General features: G+C 49.6%; 1 protein-coding gene across 3 annotated transcripts in view; it reads left to right on the top strand.

The window, feature by feature from the left end:
• The first annotated feature begins 6,764 nt into the window (after positions 1-6,764).
• Positions 6,765-15,733, top strand: part of AARS1 (alanyl-tRNA synthetase 1) — a 39,081-nt gene continuing 30,112 nt past the window's right edge. Inside the window, exons 1-2 of one of the 3 annotated variants that reach the window (XM_058441207.1) lie at positions 6,765-6,783; positions 13,250-13,414. In XM_058441207.1, coding sequence (XP_058297190.1) covers positions 13,271-13,414 — 144 coding nt within the window. In that variant the 5' untranslated portion in view covers positions 6,765-6,783; positions 13,250-13,270. Of the gene's footprint in view, positions 6,784-6,829; positions 6,956-13,249; positions 13,415-15,733 lie in introns of those variants that run through there. The other 2 variants (XM_032157887.2, XM_032157886.2) reach the window with 2 other exon arrangements.

The raw sequence follows: 15,733 nt of genomic DNA on the forward strand, positions 1-15,733 counted from the left end.
AAAAAAAAAAAAAAAAAATTAGCCAGGCGAGGTGGCGGGCGCCTGTAGTCCCAGCTACTCGGGAGGCTGAGGCAGGAGAATGGCGTGAACCCGGGAGGCGGAGCCTGCAGTGAGCTGAGATCGCGCCACTGCACTCCAGCCTGGGTGAAAGAGCCAGACTCCGTCTAAAAAAAAAAAAAAAAAAAATTCAGCCATCCCCATTTGACTTAGTACCGAGTAAGTAAAGTGAGCATTGTAAACCCATTTTATAGATGCTAAAAGTAGCTAAGATGCCATGGGAGAGTGAAGAGTCTAGAGCTACATCCTTCCAAAGCTATGTTAGTTTTTTTTTTTCACTTGTTTCCATTTCTTTCTTTTTCTTTCTTTTTTTTTTTTTTAATTGAGACACTGTCTCATTCTGTCACCCAGGCTGGAGTGTAGTGGCACGATCATGGCTTACTGCATCCTCTACTTCCCTGGCTCAAGCTATCCTCCCACCTCAGCCTCCTGAATAGCTGGGACTACAGATGCATGCCACCACGCCCATCTAATTTTTGTATTTTTTTGTAGAGATTGAGTTTTGTCATGTTGCTCAGGCTAGTCTCAAACTCCTGGGCTCAAGCCATCCACCCACCACAGAATCCCAAAGTATGGTGATTAAAGGCATACGCCATCATGCCGGCCTGTTTCTGTGTGTTGTTTTTATTATTTTTTAATTTAATTTTTTTTTTTTTTTTTTTTTTTGAGACGGAGTCTCGCTCTGTCACCCAGGCTGGAGTGCAGTGGCGCGATCTCAGCTCACTGCAGGCTCCGCCTCCCGGATTCACGCCATTCTCCTGCCTCAGCCTCCCTAGTAGCTGGGACTACAGGCGCCCGCCACCACGCCCAGCTAATTTTTTGTATTTTTAGTAGAGACGGGGTTTCATAATTTAATTTTTTTGAGACAGAGTTTCGCTCTTGTCGCCCAGGCTGGAGTGCAGTGGCACAATCTTGACTCACTGCAGCCTCTGCCCCAGCCTTCTCAGTAGCTGGGATTACAGGTGGCCGCCACCACACCCAGCTAATTTTTGTATTTTCAGTAGAGATGGGGTTTCACCAGGTTGGCCAGGCTGATTTTGAACTCCCAGCCTCAGGTGATCTGCCCACCTCGGCCTCCCAAAGTGTTGGGATTACAGGCATGAGCCAATGCGCCCGGCCTGTTGTTCTTTTTAAGATGGGGTTTCACTCTGCGGCCCAGGCTGGAGTGTAGTGGGGCAGTCACAGCTGTTGTACTATTTGAGTCCTTTGGTTATCTTTCTCATGCTCCAAGATGGAGTTCAACAAATGTTCTACTGGAGAGCAAGCCATGTGCATATCGCTCACTCCCACCTACAGGCCTATTTGCTTAGCCTAGAATAAATCAAGAACTTGACAGTAGTTTCCTAAAATACATAATTTGCACATTGCATTAAGATAGGTTTCTTTCTAGCATGTACTTGACATTATCTACAAGAGAAAAATATCACAGAAAAATATCATTAGATAATTATAGAAGAATGAGACTTTTGGGCCTCAATTACAATTTCTCTCTTTTTTTTGTTTTAAGAGACAAGGGGGCTGGACGCGATGGCTCACGCCTGAAATCCCAACACTTTGGGAGGCCAAGGCAGGTGAATCACCTGAGGTCGGGAGTTCAAGACCAGCCTGGCCAACATGGTGAAACCCCCATCTCTACTAGAAATATAAGAAAAAAAATAACTGGGCGTGGTGGTGGGCGCCTGTAATCTCAGCTACTCGGGAGGCTGAGGCAAGAAGCAGATGTTGACATGAGCTGAGATCATGCCATTGCATTCCAGCCTGGGCAACAAGAGTGAAACTCTGCCTCAAAAAAAGAAAAAAAGCCTGCCTGCCTGCCTGCCTGCCCGCCCGCTCGCCCGCCCGCCTGCCTGCCTCCCTCCCTTTCTTTCTTTATTTCTTTTTCTTTTCTTCCTTCTGTGGCCCAGGCTGGAGTACACTCGGCTCGCTGCAGACTCCCTACGTCCGGCTCCCGTGATTCTCCTGCCCTGGCCTGCGGGCTGCCTGGGATTGCCGGCGCGCGCCACCACCCCTCCCTGGTTTTTCTCCTTTGGCTGGAGGCGCGGTTTCGCCATGTCGGCCAGGCTGGTCTCCAGCTCCTGACCTCCGGTGGTCTGCCCGCCTCGGCCTCTAGAGGTACTGGGACTGCAGACGGAGGCTCGCTCAACCGGTGCTCGGTGTTGCCCGGGCTGCAGTGCAGTGGCGTGGTCTTGGCTCGCTGCAGCCTCCGCCTCCCAGCCGCCTGCCTTGGCCTCTCAGGGTGCTGGGATTGCAGCCTCTGCCTGGCCGCCGCCCTGTCTGGGAGGTGGGGAGCGTCTCTGCCTGGCCGCCCCTCCTCTGGGTTTTGAGGAGCTCCTCTGCCCGGCCGCCCCGTCTGGGAGATGAGGAGCGCCTCTGCCCAGCCGCCACCCCGTCTAGGAAGTGAGGAGCGTCTCTGCCTGGCCGCCCATCGTGTGGGATGTGAGGAGCGCCTCTGCCCGGCCACCCATCATCTGGGATGTGAGGAGCGTCTCTGCCTGGCCGCCCATCGTGTGGGATGTGAGGAGCGCCTCTGCCCGGCCACCCCGTCTGGGAAGTGAGGAGCGCCTCTGCCCGGCCGCCCCGTCTGGGAAGTGAGGAGCGCCTCTGCCCGGCCGCTCCTTCTGGGATGTGAGGAGGGCCCCTGCCCGGCCGCCCCTTCTGGGAATCGAGGAGCGCCTCTGCCCGGCCGCCCTGTCTGGGAAGCGAGGAGCGCCTCTGTCCGGCCGCCCCGTCTGGGAAGCGAGGAGCACCTCTGCCCGGCCGCCCCGTCTGGGAGGTCTACCACAGAGGCCAGAAGCAATGTGGGGGCTGGACGTGGTGGCTCACGCCTGTAGTCCCAGTACTCTGGGAGGCCGAGGGGGGTTAATCACTTGAGGCTGGGAGTTCGAGACCAGCCTGGCCAACATGGCGAAACATATGAAAAATACAACTGACAAACCAACCAAGCGACAACAAAACAGGTCTACCCTGGAGTCATACTCTAATTTTTTCTATTTTCCTCCCTTTCTGATCCTTTATCCCACTTTCTTTTTCTTCCTCTTCCTTCTCCTTCTTCTTTGTCAAATAGAGGATTGAGTTATTATCATTGATCCATACAAAGTCCCTCTCTCATTTATTTTCTTTAATTCCCACCCCCCATTTCTATTCCGCATCTTCTCATGTGCAACCTTCCTAATATGTTTGATATGTATCTTTTTGTTTGTATGTACTTTTAGAAAATGTTTATTGTTTTGTGTGCAAAAAAATAAAAATAATAAAAAAAAAAGAGAGAGAGAGAGAGACAGGGGTCTTGCTTTGTTGCCCAGGCTGGAGTGCAGTCGTGAGATCTTAGCTCACTGTAGCCTTCAGCTTCTGGGCTCCAGGTGATTCTCCTTCCTCAGCCTCTTAAGTAGCTAGGACTACAGGTGAATGCCACCACGCCTAGCTAATTAAAAAGAATTTTTTTTTTTTTTTTTTTTTGAGATGGAGTCTTGCTCTGTAGCCCAGGCTGGAGTACAGTGGCACAATCTCGGCTCACTGCAAGCTCTGCCTCCCGGGTTCAGGCCATTCTCCTGCCTCAGCCTCCCGAGTAGCTGGGACTACAGGTGCCCGCCACCACGCCCGGCTCATTTTTTGTACTTTTAGTAGAAACGGGGTTTCACCGTGTTAGCCAGGATGGTCTCGATCTCCTGACCTCATGATCCGCCCGCCTCAGCCTCCCAAAGTGCTAGGATTACAGGCATGAGCCACCGCACCCGGCCAGAATTTTTTTTTTTTTTACAGAGTCTCACTATGTTGCCTAGACTGATCTCAAACCCTTGGGCTCCATTGATCCTCCTGCCTTGGCCTTCTAAAGTGTTGGGATTACAGGTGTGAGTCTGTGCTGGTCTATAATCTCTCTTAATGGGTGAATAAAAAATTCTTATTTATTTATTTATTTATTTTGAGACAGTCTCGCTCTGCGGCCCAGGCTGGAGTGCAGTGGCCTGATCTCGGCTCATTGCTAGCTCCGCCTCCCGGGTTCATGCCATTCTCCTGCCTCAGCCTCCAGAGTAGCTGGGACTACAGGCGCCCGCCACCACTCCCGTCTACATTTTTGTATTTTTTAGTAGAGACGGGGTTTCCTTGTGTTAGCCAGGATGGTCTTGATCTCCTGACCTCGTGATCTGCCTGCCTAGGCCTCCCAAAAGTGCTGGGATTACAGGCATGAGCCACCACGCTAGGCCAAAAAGTTCTTTTAATCTGTTTGTAATTATTTTATTATTGAAGGTACTATCCTAGTAACAATAACTCTGGCAGCAGAACTAAATTATTGAGATTACATCCTGTATTATTTTATTTTATTTTTATTTATTTTTTTAATTTATTTTTTTGAGATGGAGTTTTGCTCTTGTTGCCCAGGCTGGAGTGCAATGGCACGATCTCGGCTCACCGCAACCTCCGCCTCCCGGGTTCAAGCGATTCTCCTGCCTCAGCCCCCCGAGAAGCTGGGATTACAGGCACGCACCACCACGCCCGGCTAATTTTGTATTTTTAGTAGAGATGAGGTTTCTCCATGTTAGTCAGGCTGGTCTCGAACTCCCAACCTCAGGTGATCCGCCCACCTTGGCCTCCCAAAGTGCTGGGATTACAGGCGTGAGCCACTGCGCCCGGCCTGTATTATTTTATTTTGAAGGTACAATTCATACATACCTTTTGGCTTTCTATTTTAAGTGTGGTGGCACAGAAGTCTGACTCATTTCCCAGATTGTTAGGCTAAATATATGCTATTTAGGGCACTGTGGATCAGAATAAACACTTGTGTCTCCTGGTTTTGCCCTCAGCTGTGTTACTTAACGTCTCTCTCTGACTTATTTTACTCTATTAAAAGCAGATAGTAGTAGTAACTCATGATAAGGTTGTGAGGATTAAAAGCTGATTGGTGTCTGCTGTATACTAAGTGCTCAACAAATGTTAGGTTTGATGATTACTATCTGTGAGCTGCTATGAAGTAGGAAGGTAAATCAAATGATTTATGTTTTTACTGGCTTTTGGGCTTGACCTTCCTTTTGTGTAGGATGCTCTTTTTGCATAAAAAGTAGTATTTTTCTGTAATGTCTGTAACTGAGTTGTGATCAGCAGCACAATTTATTAATCGTGTATTTGGATATATCAGATGATGTAGGTAATAGTGCAGTGGTTAAGAGCATGGGCTTTGGAGTTAAATAGACAAAGGTCTGGATCCTGTCTCTGCAACTTACTATTGGGTGTGAACTTGTGCAAGGTAATTACCCCATTTGTAAAAAGGGGACTCCAGCTGACCTCATACACAGTTTAAAAATCAGGCCGGGCGCGGTGGCTCACGCTTGTAATCCCAGCACTTTGGGAGGCCGAGGCGGGCGGATCACGAGGTCAGGAGATCGAGACCACGGTGAAACCCCATCTCTACTAAAAAATACAAAAAATTAGCCGGGCATGGTGGCGGGCGCCTGTAGTCCCAGCTACTCGGAGAGGCTGAGGCAGGAGAATGGCGTGAACCTGGGAGGCGGAGCTTGCAGTGAGCCCAGATTGCACCACTGCACTCCAGCTTGGGCAACAGAGCAAGACTCCATCTCAAAAAAAAAAATTTTTTAAAAATTAAAAATCAAATGAAATAAGCATGTGAAACGTTTGATACAATGCCTCACATATAAATACATACATATTTTTGAGACAGGGCCTCGCTCTGTCACCCAAGGAACGCAGTGTCACGATCAGGGTTCACTGCAGCCTCAACTTCCTAGGCTCAAGTGATCCTCCCACTTCAACCTCCCAAGTAGCTGGAACTACAAGCATGCGCCACCAAGCCTGGCTATTTTTTTTTTTTTTTTTTGAGACGTAGTGTTGCTCTGTCGCCAGGCTGGAGTGCAGTGGCGCCATCTTGGCTCACTGCAACCTCCCCCTCCCGAGTTCAGGCTATTCCCTTGCCTCAGCCTCCCGAGTGGCTAGGACTACAGGCGCGCGCCCGGCTAATTTTGTGTTTTTAGTAGAGACGGGGTTTCACCATGTTGGCCAGGATGGTCTCGGTCTCCTGACCTCGTCATCCGCTGGCCCCAGCCTCCCAAAGTGCTGGGATTACAGGTGTGGGCCACCGCGCCCGGCCTTTTAAAAAATTTTTCGTAGAGACACGGTCTAGTTATGTTGACCAGGCTGGTCTCCAACTTCTGGGTTCAGGTGATCTTCCCACCTTAGCCTCCCAAAGTGTTGCAATTATAGGCATGAGCCACCGCACCTGGCATGTATATATGTATATGTATATATATATTCACCCTCCTCCCCCAGGCCTATAAATACTAACTTTTTTTTCCAAAGGCAAATCGAGGACCAGATGCCGATCCAATTGTACCTCAACTACTGATGTTATTTCTTCCACACCAAATTCAAGGTCTCCCCAGGACAAGTGTAACCATGGGCACAATGTCAGAATCTTTGAGGGCTGCGTATCACTCAGCAACTAAAATAAACACCTATACCAAGATCTGTGACCTCTACCAAACACGTTACCGTCTCCCTTTATTAACTATGTCAATTGTGGTGTTAGGAGTTTGCCTATGGAAACCAAAATGTCGACCTCCGGGAGCGGGCGTCTAACTCGATCACGTGACGCACCCCATTCCACCTTTTCTCGCAGTTGCATCAGCCAATTTAGAGCCGCCTTCCCAGGAATCCGCTAATGAACGGATTCGTCCTCAGTTTGACTGGCATGTCGGTTGACCAATAATATCTCATGAGGTAAGGCGCGGCGGGGCGCTTTCCTTCGGCGCGCTCTGATTGGACAGGAAGCGGCGGGTTGTGGCAGGCCGTGGTCTGGGGCCGGTACTGCTGCGCGTCTGCGGGAATAGGTACAGCGGGCCCTTGGCCGGGGACTCTGAGGGAGGAGCTGGGGACGGCGACCGTAGGAGAGGTAGGCGGCCCTCGGAGAGCTCCGCGGTGCTAGAAGAGCGGCTGGGCCCGCAGCCTGAGGGGAAAGCTCGGCAGCCGCAGTGGGCCCCAGGGTCAGGCCCCGCGTGGCCTGGAGAAGCCCAGTCTGGGCTGGAGCGGGAGCTGGACAGTGTGGCCTTGCGTTCGCCCCCGGAGCGCTGCAGGTGCCGCGGCCTCGGGTGGATTTGCTGAGCACCAAGACCTCACGGTTGCCAACCTGAGGTTTTAGCTCCCTTGGTTTTAATCCCCTAGGGGCGGGTGGGGGCACGGGAGGAAGGATGGGCCAGCTGGGTGCAGTCCTGCTGTGAGCCAGCCATTCCCTGATTTCTTAAAATTAACTAAACAGCTGATGCCGGTCCAGGCCCACCTAGACCGTCATCTTCAGCTGTTCTGTAAAACAGTTTGTGACCGTCATCTTCAGCTGTTCTGTAAAACAGTTTGTGACCGTCATCTTCAGCTGTTCTGTAAAACAGTTTGTATTTCTCGGTGTGCTTTGAAGCACGTGAGTTAATTCCGAACTTGCTGTTAAAGGATTAGTATACCTAATCACCAAATATGTATTTAGTAGCCACTGTACTAGATGCTGAGGATGTGCTGTAATAGCCCAAGGCCGGGCGCGGAGGCTTACGCCTGTAATCCCAGCACTTTGGGAGGCTGAGGTGGGCGGATCACGAGGTCAGGAGATAGAGACCATCCTGGCTAACACGGTGAAACCCCATCTCTACCAAACATAGAAAAATAGCCGGGCGTGGTGGTGGGCGCCCGTAGTCCCAGCTACTCAGGAGGCTGAGGCAGGAGAATGGCGTGAACCCGGGAGGCGGAGCTTGCAGTGAGCGGAGATCGCGCCACTGCACTCCAGCCTGGGCAACAGAGCGAGACTGTCTCAAAAAAAAAAAAAAAAAAAAGAAGGGGAAGGCTTTCTTAAATATGTGTCTTGGCCGGGTGCGGTGGCTCACCTCTGTAATCCCAGCACTTTGGGAGGCCGAGGTGGGCAGATCACCTGAGGTCAGGAGTTCGAGACCAGCCTGATCAACATGGAGAAACCCCGTCTCTACTAAAAATACAAAATTAGCCAGGTGTGGTGGCACATGCCTGTATTCCCAGCTACTCCGGGGGCTGAGGCAGGAGAATCGCTTGAAGCCAGGAGGCGGAGCTTGCAGGGAGCCGAGATTGCACACCATTGCACTCCAGCCTGGGCTGCAAGAGCAAAACTCCGTCTCAAAAAAAAAAAAAAAAAGTGTCTTTACGTTTGTTGTTGTTTGAGTCAGGGTCTTACCCTGTTACCTAGGCTGGAATGTTTTGGTGTGACCATAGCTCACTGCAGCCTCAAACTTATGTGCTCAAGCGACCCTTTGGACTCAGCCTCCCAAGTAGCTGGGTCTGCAGGTGCACACCACCACACCTGGCCAATTAAAAAAAAAAAATTGACCTCCCAGGCTCAGGTGTTCCCATGTTGCCCAGGCTGGTCTTGAATTCCTGGCCTCAAGCACTCCTCCTGTTTCAGCCTCCCAAAGTGCTGGGATTACAGGCATGAGTCACTGTGCCTAGCAAATAAGTTTCTTTGGAATTGATAAACGTGAGAAATTTACTAGGAAAAGGGAAAGGAGTGGGGCAGACAGCTTACGTGGCACATGAAGAGCGTGATAAAAGGTCTGTGGCAGCCCAGTGCAGTGGCTCATACCTGTAATGCCAGCACTTTGGGAGGCTGAGGTGGGCCCATCGGTTGAGCCCACGAATTTGAGACCAGCCTGTCTCTACAAAAAAATTAGCCAGTCGTGATGGTGAGCACCTGTGGTCCCAGCTCCTTGAGGGTCTGAGGTAGGAGGATCACCTGAGCCCGGGAGGCGGACGTGGCAGTGAGTTGTGATTGTGCCACTGCCCTCCAGCCTGGGTGACAGAGCAAGACCTATCTCAAAAAAAAAAAAAAAAAAAATGTTGAAACAGGTCTCGCTTTGTCACCCAGGCTGGAGTGCAATGGCATGATCTCGGCTCGCTGCAGCCTCTGCCTCCCAGGTTCAAGCAATTCTTCTGCCTCAGCCTCCCAAGTAGCTGAGATTACAGGCGCCCACCACCATGCCTAGCTAATTTTTGTATTTTTAGTAGAGATGGGGTTTCACCATGTTGGCCAGGCTGTTCTCGAACTCCTGACCTCAGGTGATCCACCCATCTCGGGCTTTCAAAGTGCTGGGATTACAGGCATGAGCCACTGCACCCAGCCGAAAATTTTCTGTTGCCCAGGCTGGAGCGCAGTGGCATGATCTCGGCTCACTGCAACCTCTGCCTCCCAGGTTCAAGTGATTTTCCTGCCTCAGCCTCCCAAGTAGGTGGGATTACAGGTGCGTGCCACCACACCCCGCTAATTTTTTTTGTTGTTGTATTTTTAGTAGAGACAGGGTTTCATCGTGTTAGCCAGGATGGTCTGGATCTCCTGACCTTGTGATCCTCTTGCCTCGACCTCCCAAAGTACTGGGATTACAGGCATGAGCCACCATACCCGGCCTCAAAAATTTTTTTTTAAATACAAAAAATTAGCCGGGTTTGGTGGCACATGCGTGTAGTCCTAGCTACTCCGGAGGCTGAGGTGGGAGGAACACCTGAGCCTGGAAGGCCAAGTGATTGCACTATTGCCTGTGCTCCAGCCTGGGTGACAGAGAGAGGGAGACCCTGTTTCAAAAAAAAAAAAAAAAAAGAATTCCTGTGGAGTGGCTGGAGCCACAGCATAATTTAAGGCACCCAAGACCTTTACAGCTCCTGTTACTAAGTGAAACCTGAGGTTCTGCCTTTGTGCTACCTCTGTATCCCATATAGCCTTCCAGTGAATAAATCAATGAGTTTATGTTGAATAAATATATTGAATTTATATTGAATACATAAAAATTTAGATTGAATAAATAAATGGGGGTAAACGAATGAATGTGGGGATACAGCTTTTAATAGTTCCAGCCTTTGTAGGCTCATAGTTAATATATTCAGTCCTTTTACACAATACTGCAGTTAATTCTGTAGATGATAGTCTCCCCAGGAAGGACATAGGCTGTCATTCAGTTTGATTCTTGGCACATAGTATGCATTCATTATGGTGAATGAGTAAGCAAAAATGGGAAATTAATGTCTCTTTTGGAAAATAGCTGGAGTCAGGATCTCCTGTTCACTTTGTACATCTCTATTGTATCTTCCTCATAAGAAGAAAACTTTGGCTGGGCATGGTGGCTCATGCCATCCCAACACCTTGGGCGATTGAGGCCAGGAGTTCGAGACCAGCACGGGCAGCATAGCCTACTCCATCTATAACAAAAACAGAAATTAGCTGGGCGTGGTGGCTCACGCCTGTAATCCTAGCACTTTGGGAGGGTGAGGCTGGCAGATCACCTGAGGTCAGGAGTTCGAGACCAGGCTGAGGAACATGGTGAAACCCTGTGTCTATTAAAAATACAAACATTAGCTGGGTATGGTGACACTTACCTGTAATCCAAGTTACCCGGGAGGCTGAGGCAGGAGAATCGCAGGAACTCGGGAGGTGGAAGCTGCAGTGAGCTGAGATTGTGCCACAGCGCTCCAGCCTGGGCAACAGAGTGAGACTCTGTCTCAAAAAAACAAGAAAAATAAATTAACTGGGCATGGTGGTGTGCAACTGTAGTCCCAGTTACATGGGAGGCTGAGGCAGGAGGATCACTTGAGCCTCGGAGTTTAAGGCTGCTTAAGTGATTGTCCCATTGTGCTCCAGTCTGGACAGAACCAGAAAAGAAGAAAACTTTCAGCTAAACAACTTAAAAGTAATATTATCTATTCTGTTCCTTCAAGGTTTTCCTTTTTTTTTTTAGACGGAGTCTCCTTCAGCCACCCAGGCTGGAGTGCAGTGGCGCAATCTCGGCTTACTGCAACCACCATCTCCCGGGTTCAAGTGATTCTCCCGTCTCAGCCTCCTGAGTAGCTGGGATTATAGGCACTCGCCATCATGCCCAGCTAATTTTTGTATTTTAGTAGAGATGGGGTTTCACCATGTTGGCCAGGCTGGTCTTCAACTCCTGACATCAGGTGATCCACCCACTTTGGCCTCCCAAAGTGCTGGGATTACAGGCGTGAGCCACCGAACCTGGTTTTCCATTTTACAGATCGCTTCCAAATACAGTATAGCTTTTGATCCTCACAACACCTCAGTTGAGTAGGGAGGGTAGATACTGCTTTTTTACAGAAAAGGAACTGAACTCAGGCAAAAGTGAATTATGGTTACGGTTGGGTCAGGAATTCCAGAGATTTTTTTTATAATAATGATAATATTGTGAATAAGATGGTTCTCATTTTTCTAGACACAGCACTGTGTGGCAGTACAGCACCATGCCAGGGATCAGCACTCTCACCAAAGCCTGTCACTTCTCCCCAGCCTACCTCTCAGGGAAATCGTAATATCTGTGAAAGAGCTATTTTTGTTTTTGTTTGTTTGTTGACACAAGGTCTCGCTGTGTCGCCCAGGCTGGAGTGCAGTGGCACGATCTTGGCTCACTGCAAGCTCCGCCTCCCCAGCTCACGCCATTCTCCTGCCTCAGCCTCCCGAGTAGCTGGAACTACAGGTGCCTGCCACCACGCCCGGCTTATTTTTTGTATTTTTAGTAGAGACGGGGTTTCACCGTGTTAGCCAAGACAGTCTTGATCTCCTGACCTCGTGATCCGCCTGCCTCGGCCTCTCAAAGTGCTGGGATTACAGGTGTGAGCCACCACGCCTGGCCATTTTTGTTTTTTTTGAGATGGAGTCTTGCTCTGTCACCCAGACTGGAGTGCTGCAGTGGCGTGATCTCGGCACACTGCAACCTCCGCCTCCGAGGTTTGTGCCATTCTCCTGCCTCAGCCTCTCCGAGTAGCTGGGACTACAGGCGCCTGCCACAACGCCCGTCTAATTTTTTGTATTTTTTTCTAGTAGAGACGGAGTTTCACCATGTTAGCCAGGATGGTCTCGATCTCCTGACCTCGTGATCCGCCCACCTGGCTAATTTTTTTTACTATTTGTACTGACAAGATCTTGCTATGTTGCCCAGGGTGATCTCAAACTCCCGGGCTCAAGCAATTCTGCCACCTCGATCTCCCAAAGTGCTGGGATTACAGGCGTGAGCCACCACGCCCAACTTGTGAAAGAGCTTTGAAGTCGTAAAGTTGTTTCTCTCTCCACCAGTTCCCTTGTACTTTCACTTTCAGTAAGCTGTGCCTCCAAAGTGGGGCTACAACATCCCCACTCCCTAGTAATCTAATGGCTGGAAGGCAGCCGTTTCCTATTAGGGTTCTGGGGCGATGTAGGCTACATAGAGATAGGTACATTCCTACTACATACAGGTGGTCCCTTGTACAGATAGGCCCATCCCCAGGACTGTTGCTGCTGACAGCAGCCTCACCAAGACATCAGGCCAAACCTAGAGACCCTGGCTTTGGGGCTAGTGGAACTTCGCAGTTCTAGGCGTGTACATTAACACAGAGCTGAAGGGATCTTTAGAGATAATCTCATATGGACCCCCCCTTTTGTTGGTGAAGTGACTCCCTCAGGACTTGGAGCTAGAACTCAAACCCCGGTCTCCTGAGCCTCTCTCCCTCTTCCCCAGTTGGACTAAACTGAGGGTTTTTGTCCCCCTTTTTTTCTTTTTTTTTCTTCTTTTTTTGTTTTTTTGAGACGGAGTCTCTGTCACCAGGCTGGAGTGCAATGCAGTGGCACGGTCTTGGCTCACTGCAACCTCCACCTCCTGGGTTCAAGCGATGCTCCTCCCTCAGTCTCCCAAGTAGCTGGGATTACAGGCACGCGCCACCATGCCCAGTTACTTTTTGAATTTTTAGTAGAGATGGGGTTTCACCATGTTGGCCAGGCTGGTCTTGAACTCCTGACCTTGTGATCTGCCCGCCTTGCCCTCCCCAAGTGCTGGGATTACAGGCGTGAGCCATCGTGCCTGGCTGTCCCCTTTTTCTTCTAATTCCTAGTCTCGGGCCTGGCACAGAGCAGATGCTCGATACATATTTGTTTAATGAACAAACATCCAGCAGCACTGTGCTTGGTGTGCTGGGGTGTTGAACCTCTTGAGGTTGGCATGGGAAGGAAGAACGGATGGGGCTGCTATCTGCTGGTGCTGTGGTGTTGCTTCGATGATGATTTTAGCCTTGGACATTACAACATAGAGGTTTTAGGATCGAACAGCTCACCTGAGTCCTGCTTTGACTTGGCTTGAGCAGCCGGAAGTCTTGTGTAATGCGTACTTTGACTTTCAATTCCCTTAATTTTCCTTCATTTTTTTTCTTTGGTTAGTTCTTTGGGGTGACTTTCAAGATGGACTCTACTCTAACAGCAAGTGAAATCCGGCAGCGATTTATAGATTTCTTCAAGAGGAACGAGCATACCTATGTTCACTCGTCTGCCACCATCCCATTGGATGACCCCACTTTGCTCTTTGCCAACGCAGGCATGAACCAGGTAAGGGTTTTTCCTTTTTTCTTGGCTTTTGGTTCACATAAGAGGCAGCAGAGCCCAGATAAAAGCACAGCCCTGGGGTCAGACCGATTCCGGTTCTGTCACTCCCTGTGTGATCTTGTGGAACTTTATGTGGTGGACCTCAGTTTCTTTGCGAAATGAGGAATAACATTGCCTGCCTGTAGGTATTAGTGAGAAGCGAATAAGATAACGCATACAAAATGTTTAGCACAGTATTTCGCACATAGTAGGTACTCAAACATGAGCTTTTTTTTTTTTCTGAGATGGAGTCTCACTCTGTCACCCAGGCTGGAGTGCAGTTGCGCAATCTCGGCTCACTGCAAGTTCTGCCTTCTGGGTTCACGCCATTCTCCTGCCCCAGCCTCCCGAGTAGCTGTGACTGTAGGTGCCCGCCACCATGCCCAGCTAATTTTTTTGTATTATTATTATTTTTTTTGAGACGGAGTCTCGCTCTGTTGCCCAGGAGGGAGTGCAGTGGCATGATCTCCGCTCACTGCAAGCTCCGCCCCCCAGGTTCATGCCATTCTCCTGCCTCAGCCTCCCGAGTAGCTGGGACTACAGGTGCCCACCACCACGCCCGGCTAATTTTTTTGTATTTTTAGTAGAGACGGGGTTTCACCGTGTTCGCCAGGATGGTCTCGATCTCCTGACCTTGTGATCCGCCCACCTCGGCCTTTCAAAGTGCTGGGATTACAGGCATGAGCCACTACGCCCAGCCAGCTATTATTATTTTTTAGAGAGAGGGTCTCACTCTGTCACCCTGGCTGGAGTGCAGTGGCATGATCCTAGCATGCTGTAGCCTCAGACTCCTGGGCTTAAGTGATCCTTTTATGTCAGCCTCCCAAATAGCTAGGACTACAGGCATGCTGTACCATGTCAGCTTTTAAAATTATTTTATTTATTTATTTTTTAATTTATTTATTGTTTTGAGACCGAGTGTCGCTGTCATCCAGACTGGAGTGCAGTGGCGCAATCTTGGCTCACTGCAATCTCCGCCTCCCGAGTTCAAGCGATTCTCCTGCCTTGGCCTCCCAAGTAGCTGGAACTACAGGCATGTGCCACCACGCCTGGCTAGTTGTTGTATTTTTAGTAGGGACGGGGTTTCACCATGTTGGCCAGGCTGTTCTCGAACTCCTGACCTCAGGTGATCCACCCGCCTCAGCCTCCCAAAGTGCTGGGGTTATAGATGTGAGCCACCTTGCCTGGCCTAAATTACTTTATTTATTTATATGCAGAGATGGGGTCTCACCAAGTTGTTCAGGCTGGTCTCGAACTCATGGCGTCAAGTAATCCTCCTGCCTTAGCTGCCCAAAGTGCTGTGATTACAGATGTGAGCTACCACGCCCAGCCCACCTAACGCCTTTCTTGAAACTGTTGCCACCAGTGCCATTCTGGATCCATTACTGAAGAAAATGTATTAGTATGGTTTATTTGGGGAAGTTGAATTAAAAATATATTCGAGGCTGGGCGCAGTGGCTCACGCCTGTAATCCCAGCACTTTGGGAGGCCGAGGCAGATTGGTCACTTGAATCCAGAAGTTTGAGACCAGCCTAGGCAACATGGTGAAACCCTGTCTCTTACTAAAAATAGAAAAAATTAGCCAGGTGTGGTGGTGCATGCCTGTAGTCCCAACTTCTGGGGAGGCTGAGGCGGGACGATTGCTTGAGCCTGGGAGGTCAAGGCTATGGTGATCCCTAATCATACCACTGCACTTCAGCCTGCGCAACAGAGTGAGACCCTGTCTCAAAAAAGGAAAGAAAAGAAAAAGACATTTGAAAGGTTTATCGTGAGAGAAAAGAGTTAACTCTTGAAATGATGAAAGCATGACAAGTTTATAAAGGAGTTTAAGAGGAGTTTGTCAGCATGTCTGTGACACTAAACAATACTTCCCAGGCTGGTCGTGGCTGAAGGGGGTTCAGGTTAGATGGTACTCTCAGGGCTTCCCAGTGCATCTGCAGCCCTTAGGATGCTTCTCACTCTGGGATGAGTTGACATTTTCTTTTCTCTTAGGTGTCTTTTCTGGCATGGAAAGTTAGAAACAGTGGGAACATATTCTACCTCTTATAATAAATATTAACTATAAAGTTATGAAAAACGGGGCACAGTGGCCCTGTAATTACATCTACTCAGGAGGCTGAGACGGGAGGATCACTTGAGCCTGGGAATTACAAACCAGCTTGGGCAACACAGTGAGACTGGTCTCACAAAAAAATTGTGTTACTTGGGAGGCCGAGGCAGGAGAATCGCTGGAACATGGGAGGCAGAGGTTGCAGTGAGCCAAGATCATGCCACTGCACTACA

The sequence above is a fragment of the Hylobates moloch genome, unplaced genomic scaffold (assembly GCF_009828535.3).
Source record: "Hylobates moloch isolate HMO894 unplaced genomic scaffold, HMol_V3 SCAFFOLD_6, whole genome shotgun sequence".
Lineage (NCBI taxonomy): Eukaryota > Metazoa > Chordata > Mammalia > Primates > Hylobatidae > Hylobates > Hylobates moloch.